The sequence below is a fragment of the Mobula birostris genome, chromosome 3, assembly GCF_030028105.1.
Source record: "Mobula birostris isolate sMobBir1 chromosome 3, sMobBir1.hap1, whole genome shotgun sequence".
In the NCBI taxonomy this organism is placed as follows: Eukaryota; Metazoa; Chordata; class Chondrichthyes; order Myliobatiformes; family Myliobatidae; genus Mobula; species Mobula birostris.
In genome coordinates, this window is record NC_092372.1 from 173,121,441 (window position 1) to 173,133,131 (window position 11,691).

General features: G+C 43.2%; 1 protein-coding gene across 2 annotated transcripts in view; it reads right to left on the reverse strand.

The window, feature by feature from the left end:
• cmtm7 (CKLF-like MARVEL transmembrane domain containing 7) overlaps positions 1 to 11,198 on the reverse strand; it is a 32,127-nt gene extending 20,929 nt beyond the window's left edge. Inside the window, exon 1 of one of the 2 annotated variants that reach the window (XM_072253698.1) lies at positions 11,034 to 11,198. In XM_072253698.1, the coding sequence (XP_072109799.1) occupies positions 11,034 to 11,129 (96 nt within the window). In that variant the 5' untranslated portion in view covers positions 11,130 to 11,198. Of the gene's footprint in view, positions 1 to 10,277; positions 10,549 to 11,033 lie in introns of those variants that run through there. The other variant, XM_072253697.1, reaches the window with a different exon arrangement.
• Positions 11,199 to 11,691: the final 493 nt, after the last annotated feature.

An 11,691-nucleotide genomic window follows, 5' to 3' on the forward strand; every position in this document is an offset into this window, starting at 1 on the left:
GAAGTGCCATGGACTGACATGGTAAGAGGGCAACAATGAAAAAGCTGAAGCCATACATTTTAGTGACAATACCACTTTAGACTAGATCTTCCATTCCTCATTCTGGCTCTTCTCATTCTCTTTCTCCCATGATCCACTCTCCTCTCTTATCAAATTCCTTCTTCTTCAGCCTTTTCCCGCTTCTACCCATCACCTCCCAGCTTCTCACTGCAATCCCCCCCCTCAACTATCCCCCTTTCCGCTTCATTCATCAACCCGCCAGCTTGCACTCCTTCTCTTTCCCTCACCACCTTATTCTAGCTTCTTCCCCCTTCCCGTCCAGTCCTGATGAAGGGCCTCTGCCCAAAATATCGACTATTTATTCCGTTCCATTGATGCTGCTTGACCTGCTGAGTTTCTCTAACACTTTAACAGACCAAATTAGATACAATTTCCGTTGTTCAAATTATGAGAAAAACTGAATTGTTAATCCACATCTAAATAATGAGAATTTGTATACTGTATCATCTACAGTAGTTTATGCTTGTTTTAATCACAGACATCCAGTTCACTTTGTTGCTCTTTAACATGGGCATCAATGTGACACCAAAGTGCAAACTATAAAGTTCAAATACAACTACTGCAAATTATGCACTGAATGTAATGAATACAGTAATTTGTCAACTAGTAATTGAGAAAGAATTCTTAAAGCGGCCAAAGTGTTGTTAGAGATGTTAGTCAAACATAAAGGGTTTATTATCATCTTGGATAATCAGAAAAGGCCTCTCCAGCATTATCCACACCCAGACAACAATTCTGTCCAAAATGTCAACATCTTATATTTATTTTTTCCTATCCCTGTGTCATTAGTCCAGGCATTTTCTATTATCTTAAAAGACTCTAGTAGTTCATGCTATTTTTTTCCAGTACGTAGCTTTTGTTTCATTGTACATAATCTTAGTGCCTTTTAAAATGGGACCCTGACAAGAATAATCAAGTTTCTTATCATTCAACCATACACATATACACCGCCAAACAAGACAATGTTATTCTGGACACACTACATATATCTCACACACTACACAAAATAATATTACCACAAACAAATTAACAACTAATGTGTACTGACAACACAATTTTAAAAAGTAAACAGTATAACGCTAACAACAGGAATTCTGCAGATGCTGGAAATTCAAGCAACACACATCAAAGTTGCTGGTGAACGCAGCAGGCCAGGCAGCATCTCTAGGAAGAGGTACAGTCGACGTTTCAGGCCAAGACCCTTCGTCAGGACTAACTGAAGGAAGAGTGAGTAAGGGATTTGAAAGTTGGAGGGGGAGGGGGAGATCCAAAATGATAGGAGAAGACAGGAGGGGGAGGGATAGAGCCAAGAGCTGGACAGGTGATAGGCAAAAGGGGATACGAGAGGATCATGGGACAGGAGGTCCGGGAAGAAAGACGGGGGGGGTGGGGGGGGGACCCAGAGGATGGGCAAGAGGTATATTCAGAGGGACAGAGGGAGAAAAAGGAGAGTGAGAGAAAGAATATGTGCATAAAAATAAGTAACAAATGGGGTACAAGGGGGAGGTGGGGCCTTAGCAGAAGTTAGAGAAGTCGATGTTTATGCCATCAGGTTGGAGGCTACCCAGACGGAATATAAGGTCTTGTTCCTCCAGCCTTAGTGTGGCTTCATCTTTACAGTAGAGGAGACCGTGGATAGACATGTCAGAATGGGAATGGGATGTGGAATTAGAATGTGTGGCCACTGGGAGATCCTGCTTGCTCTGGCGGACAGAGCGTAGATGTTCAGCAAAGCTGTCTCCCAGTCTGCGTCGGGTCTCGCCAATATATAAAAGGCCACATCGGGAGCACTGGACGCAGTATATCACCCCAGCCGACTCACAGGTGAAGTGTTGCCTCACCTGGAAGGACTGTTTGGGGCCCTGAATGGTGGTAAGGGAGGAAGTGTAAGGGCATGTGTACCACTTGTTCCGCTTACACGGATAAGTGCCAGGAGGGAGATCAGTGGGGAGGGATGGGGGGGGACAAATGGACAAGGGAGTCGTGTAGGGAGCGATCCCTGCGGAATGCAGAGAGAGGGGGGTAGGGAAAGATGTGCTTAGTGGTGGGATCCCGTTGGAGGTGGCGGAAGTTACGGAGAATAATATGTTGGACCCGGAGGCTGGTGGGGTGGTAGGTGAGGACCAGGGGAACCCTATGCCTAGTGGGGTGGCGGGAGGATGGAGTGAGAGTAGATGTACGTGAAATGGGGGAGATGCGTTTAAGAGCAGAGTTGATAGTGGAGGAAGGGAAGCCCCTTTCTTTAAAAAAGGAAGACATCTCCCTCGTCCTAGAATGAAAAGCCTCATCCTGAGAGCAGATGCGGTGGAGACGGAGGAATTGCGAGAAGGGGATGGCGTTTTTGCAAGAGACAGGGTGAGAAGAGGAATAGTCCAGATAGCTGTGAGAGTCAGTAGGCTTATAGTAGACATCAGTGGATAAGCTGTCTCCAGAGACAGAAAGATCTAGAAAGGGGAGGGAGGTGTATAACGCTACTGGCACTTAATACGTGGTGAGACCTGGGTGATGGCAGGGAGTTCAGTCATCTCATGGCCTGGTGAAAGTAGTTAATTCTCATCCTAACAGATCTAGCCCGAATGCCATGGTACCTCCTGCCTGAAGATTGTTGGGACAGGTGGGAGAGATATTGTTAATGCTAAGAGACCTGCATCGGCAGTGGTCCCGATAAATATCTCCAGGGTCTCTCTTCCACCCATCTATGATCCTCTCAGCAACCCTCACTATCCTTTGTAAGGGCTCGCGGTCAGATGCCTTGCAATTCCCGTACCAGATGGTTATGCAGCTGGTCAGGACACTCTCCGTGCTGCTCCTATAAAAACACGTTAGAATGGGAGGGGGGGCTCATTCACCTCAATCTCCACAGGAAGTGGAAACCACTACTCTGCTTTCTTGACCAAAGAGGTGGTGTTGACAGACCAGACCTACTTGTAACAAAAACAAGTAAAGCTAAAACTATTTCAGAAATGAACACAGAATTTAGAACCCAACAAACAAACAAACTTTTCCAGAAATCTGACGAAGGTGGAAGAAGAAAATTGCTGTTTTCCAGGCTATGCTTATTAACGCCACAGAACAAACTCCTGTGGCAGAATATTCCCCACAAGTGAAACAGTTGATATATTACAGCTCACATATGGTGACAAATTGCTTATTTTTTCTCCAAAAATGACTTAAAAATGCATCTACAGGTGTTTCTGTTTAGAGAATTTTATATAATTTCATAAATACAGAGGCAACAAAATCTGCATGTACAAGTAAAAACCACAATTTTTTTAAAGCACTTAAAATACACAGGTGCACAGCCTCTTTAGCATGGTGCAAAGGAAGTTAAATAAACCCAGAGAATCTGAAGCTCCAGCAAGCCTCATACAGCTTTAGCTCAAACATTTATACACAAGTTATGTAAATTTGTGATAGAAACCTGGTGAAAATGAGTTTTAAAAAATGACTGCAAAATAGCTTCATGTGGCAATTAAACATGCTGACTGGTCTTGGCAGAAGTAATTTCCTGCAGAATGGATTTGATTGAACTAATCCATCATTGAGGAAACTTGGGTCATTTAATCTCAGATCTGACAATGCAAAATCACCAAATTCTTAAAAAAGCTTAAAAATACAACTAGTATAGCTTAAGCTAAATGGCTTAGCAATGCATAAACACCTTTTTAAAAATATGTACACCACCAATTTTTCACCCAACCCCAAGTTCTTCAGCATCAACTCCACTAACTCCCTTAAACATACAGTCTTAATCTAACATCCTTTACCAGGAGTATTAACTTGCTATTCAACATCAAGAACATCCACACCAAATTCAATAGCTATTCTGGATAGAACCTCTCCAAAACCATCTGCATTGTAACAAATGAGCAAAATCTAGTTGATTTTCCAAATTGTTATCCTGGCTAAGCAACTTTATACAATTGGTTTCTTAAGAGCATACAATGTTCTTTATTGAATAAGTGCCTCAGTTGACAATCAAAGTACATCAAAGGTATACAAGTACTGAGGGACTGGAAGAGGTGGTGGAGATTGAGATCAACAATGCCATAAAGAAATTAGCACCAGATGAGAAGGTTAAAGCTGAAAAGCAATTCTTTTTATCACCACGTCTTTACTGAACAAATTAGCTGGCCCAAAATTAAAAATCTTACTGTGTTTAAATTCTTTCAGTATCTGGCTCTTCCCCAACCCAACATCTTACCACTTTTATACTTTTCCCAGATCTTTATTTTTGCCCTTTGTGCACCTTTATCAGATGAACCACATCTCATGATGGAATTTTCTCCATAACCACATCTGACTTACCTCTTTCAGATCATCCTTAACACCCCACCTACTTGACCTGTATTTCCCCCAGCTCAGTCTCCAGTTTCATTCAATTACAGAACTGAACTGCCATGGAACTGTCTCTTTGAATTTTAAGTTAATCTATTATTGTGGGCATGCATACACAGGGTATAAATGCGATGAAAATCAGCAGTTTGCAGAAGCAGCACAAGACATTCCCAACATGATAAACATAAGTTATCTCTAAGTTTATGATCACTTCCACAACAAAATAAACAAAACAACGTTAATGCAAGTTGAGAAAGAGAGAATAAGAAATATATTCCAAGGTAAGAAGGTTTATCAGGCCACTTCATGAACCTGATGGCAGTGTTAAGAGGAGGACAGGGCCCAGACTGCTGGAGTCCCTAATGATAGATGTCACCTCCCTGAAAATGGTCATTTGTAAGTATCCTTGATGAGTTGTACCCACGGTACACGTTAGAGGCTTTGCATAAATCCAAATGACTGGTTCCCACTTACCCACCATATGCAGTACACATTCATCTGTAATAAATGCTGTGAGGTCATATTTAACCTAAAAACATATTCACTGATGATTCTGTAATTTCAGGAGCCATTTTATCCAACTCAACTGCCTCTGCCGTTTGAGCACAATCCACAGCCCTAATTTTCTTCAAGCTGCTCTGAAATTCCAACATTTCTCCACTGTCTTCCCTTCAAAATTCTTCTCACAATCTTCCCTCCCATCTAAACCTCTGATCTATGCTTCAATGTTCATTTTCTTCATGCTTATGTAAAGGACCACAAGATAGTTCCCTACATTGAAAGTACTTCATTAATCATTGTAGGGGTTGAAATACACAAATAATAAGGGAATGAAATGAAAATAGAAAGAGCTGTATTTGATAAAGCACCTTTTAAAATAGTAATTAAAAATTAAAGCAGATGATCTTAAAGAATTTAGTTGTATGGATACGTTGCCATGGATTTTGGAGTTGCTGGGAAAACCTCTACTAAGCTATATTACACCAATGTTTTACAGAACATGGGAATTATACTGAATTTTTTCCATAATAATAAATTAAACAGCTTCAACAAATTGTTAAGAAAATTTCAAGGGATTACTGGATGAGCTGGACATTCTGGGATGAACAAAAATATACAACACACTGAGATAGGGAAAACGTATGCAAGTCGGTATTCCTCAAACTCTTCCTCAGCAACCTTTTCCCAATTCCAAACACTTTTTAAATCTGAAAAATTAACTCTGTTGTGTTCTGAGAATCAGGTTTAACATTGTTGACTTATGTTAGGAGATGCAGCAGCAGTACATCGCAACACATAATTTTTAAAAAACTACAAATTACAATAAGGAGGAGAGATAAGACAAATTAAATAAGTACTGCAAAAAAAGTGTGTGTGTGGGGGGGGGGGGAAGTAGTGAAGCAGGGTTCATGGAATTATTATCCATTCAGAAATCTGATGGCAGAGGGGAAGATACTGTTCCTGAAACACTGATTGTGTTTTTCTCAGGCTCCTGTCTTTTTGAGGCATCACCTTTTAAAGCTGGGGGTCTAGTGCCCACAACAGAGCTGGCTCAGTTTGTAACTTTCTGCAGCTTTTTCCCATCCTGTGCAGTGGCCCCTCCATACCGGATGACGAACCTACCAATAAGAACACTCTCCAGAGTACGCCTGTAGAAATTTGCAAATGTTCTGGTGATATACCAAGTCTCCTCATAAAGAAATATAGCCAGTGTCATGCCGTGCTTGTAATTGCATCAATATGCTGGGTCCAGGGTAGATCTTCAGAGATGTTAGCATCCAGGAACTTGAAACCGATCCCTCAATGAGGACCAGTGCATGTTCCCTCGACTTCCACTTCCTGAAGTCCACAATCAATTCCTTAGTGCTCCTGATGTTGAGTGTAAGGTTGTTGTTGCGACACCACTCAACCAGCTGATCGATCTCACTCCTGCATCCCTCCTCATCACCATCTGAAATTCTGCCAACAATAGTGGTGTCGTCAGCAAATTTATAGATGCTGTTTGAGCTGTGCCTAGCCACACAGTCATGGGTGTAGACAGTACAGCAGTGGGCTAAGCACACACCTTTGAGGTGCATCAATGTTTACTGTCAGCAAGGAACAGAAGTTATTTCTGATCCGCACAGCCCGTGGTCTCCCGGTGAGGAAGCCAGAGATCCAGTTGCAGAGGGAGATATATAGAGGCTCAAGTTTTGGAACATGGTGATTAGAACTGAGGGTATGATTGTGTTGAATGCTGAGCTGTAATCAATAAACAGCAGCCTGACGTAGGTATGCTATTGTCCAGGTGATCCAAGGTAGAGTGCAGAGCCTGTTTTAGACCTGTTGTGCTGATTGGCAAATTACCGTGGGTCCAGGTCCTTGCTTAGGCAGGAGTTCATCCTAGCTATGATCAACCTCTCAAAGCACTTCATCACAGTAGATACAACTGCCCCCGGGCAATAATCATTGAGGCAGCTGGCCCTGCTCTTCCTGGGCAGCAGATGATGATCACGCTTTTGAAGCAGGTGGGAACCTCCGAATGCAGCAGTGAGAGATTGAAGATGTCCTTGTACACTCCCGTCTTTTGATTGGCACAGGGTTTCAATGCTCTACCAGGTTCACCATCCGGAACTGATGCCTTGCGAGGTCACCCTCTTGAAAGATGTTCTGATGTTGGCCTCCGAGAAAGAGGTTACGACATGCAGCAGGGATTCACGCAGGTGTGGTTTTATTCTCCCTTTCAAAGCGTGCACAAAAAAAAGCAAAGGTTCATCTGGGAGTGAAGCATCACAGCCATTCATAATGGTTGGCTTCAGTTTATTGGAAGCAATGGCCCGCAAACCCCGCCAGTGATGACATGCATCCAGTTCCATCTCTAACCTCAATCAGAGTTGTTTTTTCATTCTTAAAATAGCCTCCTGTAGGTCGTACCTGGACTTCTTGTATAGTTCTGGATAACTAGTCTTGAAAACCACAGATCTAGCCTTCAGTAGACTATAAATCTCCTTGATACGTGTATATAAGTTACTTTTATATAAATAACTATAACACTTCATTTTGCACTGTTATTGTTCTTCCCTTGCACCGCTACCTCAATGTAATGATCAGGACATGCAACCACAGCACCTCGGTAAATGTGACAATAACAAAACCAATTCAATTCTAAATACAACCAATGCTGGATTTCTAACAGACCCCTGTGCAGTGTTGTGCTTCTTTTAGGCATTTGTTAAAGTTGAAATAGTGCCAAGATCCACTAAAATTCAAGGATGAGAATTAGAGAAAGTGTTGCAAACATAATCCCACTACTGCAACTCTTCCTCTCAGAAAAAGTGTGTACACCAAGTTCTCAGTTTTCACGAGAGATAGGGGCACAACTTCAAATGCATAACAAAAGATGGATAATTATAAAATCCTATCCACGACAAAGGTTTGCAAATGACAAACAGTGATCAGCCAGTCCTTGTAATTCTAAACAACTTCAACAAACACACAGCACCATAGCTTCATCTGCAAAAACAGACCCATGTTCCCCACCAATAGTGTTCCCAAACCCTTGGCCCAGGCCACATAGCCCAGACACTGGCTCCTGCTCTGGCCAAACAGCAATTATTAATATTTCACCACTTGCCACAGATATTAAATCCAATACCTCTCACAGTAAACTAAATCACTGAAGCCACAGAAGGTTCAGGAAGAATGTGCTATATTTAACAACACTCTCTGAAATACATAGCTGACCTCACAAACATGCAATTCAACAAATAGTAAGTTGGTGGACAAGGACTAAGTGGCAACCTCCCCACTCCACTCCCCCACCTCCCCACTTAGCACACCATCGAGAGGCTGATTCACTGTTACATACCCCAACTGAACTGTAAAAACCATCACATCATTCCGACAGGATCCTGGTGTTCTTGCAACAATGAAACAGTGATCCTTGAGCTGCACAGCTTTGTGCAGAGTGAGTGACTGAGGTAACATGCAATGGCTGCCAGGAAAGCAACGTGACTGCTCAAAAGGTACATTTAATGTCAGAGAAATGTATACAATATACATCCTGAAATTCTTTTTCTTCGCAAACAGAGGAGTGCCCCAAAGAATGACAGTTAAATGCTAGAACCCCAAAGACCCCCCCAGCTCTCCCCTCCCATGCACAAGCAGCAAAGCAACCAGCAAAAAAAAAAAGCATCGGTGCCCTCCACCGAGCACACAGGAGATCCACCGAGCACACAGGAGACAGTAGAGGGCATCGGTGCCCTCCACCGAGCACACAGGAGACAGCAGAGGGGAGACAGCCGAGGGCATTGGTGCCCTCCACCGAGCACACAAGCATGCAGCAAAGCATTAGTGAAGATACAGGCTTGCAGTACCCCAAAGACTGCTTATTCACCCGGTATTCTACATACCACAGGCTCTCTCTCCCCCAAATAAGGGAGAAAGAGGTCTCCCTGTTTCACTCAGTACTGTGTTACTGAACCGGCCAGGAGACTATTGCTGGGGCATCAGCAATACCAGGTGGAATCACAGACTTCTTGATATTTCTGATATTAAGTGTGATGGAAACTACTGTCTTCCCCCATCTAAGTGTTTAGCTATGCAAGCCTCCCCCCAAAAAGAAACAGATTTCCAGTGGTAACAAGCACAACAGTATTCTCAGCTGTTTCATACACTCCTTAGCAACTCATTCATTGGGACAGGCTCACAGATTTTTAAATAGTTGCAGTGTTGCCAGCAAACAGACCTCCAGCACATTAGGGCTGCCCATAATATATTAACTTAAACACACTTTAATGACTCTTATCAGTGGTTCCACTGGTAAAGGACAGTGGCATTGGCTTTCAAACTTAATCTGCTTGGACAGGGCAAAGCTCTCTAATCAGTTAAAACAGAAATGAAAGATCAAGCAATAAGCTTGGAAGGCACAGTTGAGCCTCGCACTCCCAACCACACCTCCACCCCAAGATAATTAAGTATTAGAAAAGGGAAAGGGCAATTACATTAGAATTCACCAGATTATATTTAAGACAAGTGGAGGGCAGAAGGAATAGTTTGGCAGAGCAGCGAACTTCAACTGTTAACTGCCCCTTTTATGCACCATTTTTAAGCAGCTAGCAATACCTGTAATGAAAACAGGAAACTCAGCAACTCAGACAGACAGCTTTGCAGAAAGGTATCAGATGCAGCACCCTTTGTTCTGACACATTCCTTGCGTTTTCTGTTTTCCTAATGTTGGATTTCCAGTATCTGCAAGATTTTTTTGTATACTTTCACTCACGTGATGCAAGGCTACTTCTTAAAAGATTAATGGAGCTACTAAACACTACAGATGTCGGAATCTGAAACAGCAAAAGAAAAAACCAGCTGTAGAAGGAACTCAGCAGGTCAGGCAGCAGCTGGGCAGGGAAATGGTCAGTGGACATACTGTGTCTCGAGATTAATACTGTCTAAAGGAGGGAGAGAACCAGCATAAAGGAATGAGGGAAAAGAGGTGTGGTAAGCCACAGATGTTGCCGGATTCGCTGAGTTCCACCAGCAGTTTACTTTCTTGACAGGTTAAATCACGGAAAGGTATAGAACAGGTACAAATCCCCCAGCCAACGATGTCTGTACGGAATACCATGCCAAAGTAAACCAAATCTCCTCTGACTGCACGATCCCTAAACCCCCATTCCTTGCAGATTTGCCACTATCGCACCTGCTAATCATCTTCCACCCTTGGGATTTGCGGGACTAAGCTGACAGAGGTCAGTTGCCATCATAAAACAATGTGAATCAAGTGTTCCCCCTCCGGATCTCTGCCTTAACACGGCGCATTTACTATAAATAACCTTTCAACGAGCAGGCCATATCCGAGAACAAGTTCGGACAAAGGCTCCAGGACCGGAAATATTCACCGTCTCTTTCCACAGATGCAGTCCAACCTGTAGAGTGTTTCCACATCTTCTGTTACAACTTTGCGAGTTGCGAGGTCTGGCGGGGCAGACACGCACTGCGGCAGCGCGATTTCGCGGGTCTGCTAACAGGCGCAGCCTCGGGACGCCTGCAAGTTGCATTCTGCGATACTGTACTCCAGTTCCACACGCACAGAGACTGCATTTTACAAAGCAGCCCAGAATGTGGCAGTCACTTCGCCGAGCCCGCTATTCGCAACAAGTGTAAATAAACCAAATAGGCAGCAGGCCAAACTTACAAAGAAAGATGCGTTTGCGTAATAAACGCATTTGTTCTCGAGCTCTGCCCGGAAACGGGAACAAGACTAGATCACGCTCTAATCTCGTCGGTTATTCTTATTCCAACATATGCAAAAAAAACACTTTAACAAACCAAAAGCTTGGTTTGCACGATGACAATGTTGCTTCGGCTTGGACGATGATGCCGAAGTTAGAGCGCCTTACACTCTTTAAAAAAAAATTGAAAACTAACAAAGTTAGCACCGAGTTCTCATTAAACACAGTTTTGTCTTCACGCCTACTTTCGTGTCGCTACAAGTTCGTAAGTGATAGGTGAATAAATAAAAGCAAACTATTTCGCTCTGAGCAGTTGTAAGGGTGGGACTCACATTGGCAGAAATGCCGATTTTTCAAATACAGTTTTGACTTTAAAACAGTGCAGAAAGGATGCGCGGACAGTAAAAGTACGGTGGACCATACCGCTTGCATTATCTTCAAGAGGCCAGGGAAGGACCTTGCAAAGCCTAAATCTAAGAAGCCACCATCCCTGGACCGTGTACTCCCCATATCCGCCATCCTCTTTCCGAGACAAATTCCACGAAGCCTCTTCACTGCACTGAGTTCGAACACGCACTCGTCACTTGATTGGCAGTTGCCCTGACTATTTGCTCATGAAGTTCGAGCTGCTGATTGGCTCCGGGCACGCTTGTATCAATTGATTGGTCGCTACTACGGCAAGGTTCCCGCAAATCCGGGGCTGGTAATTCTCTCCACGGTGTGCAGCCCCGGAGCGTAAACAGGAATAGAGAACTCCTATAGTTTTCCAAAATCACAGATCAGATACCTTGCGTGAGGCCTGTAATATTTGTGCCTAACTTATTTGAAATAACCAGAGACTATGAAATAGGGTAATTTCCCCGAAAGATGTGGTTGAAGAATTGGAATATTTCGGATAGTTGACTGAGATGCACACAGTATCAATTATAGCATGCGGATCTCGCTTGCGTACATAAATCTCAATGTGAGAACTTCTGACTGTTTGAAATGTCCAGGAAGAACGTCCTTTGTGGAAAACGTTCCGGGATTTCCCAGGAGGTATTGAAGAGACTAACCTCATCCAGTGAGACTTGGAAGGTAC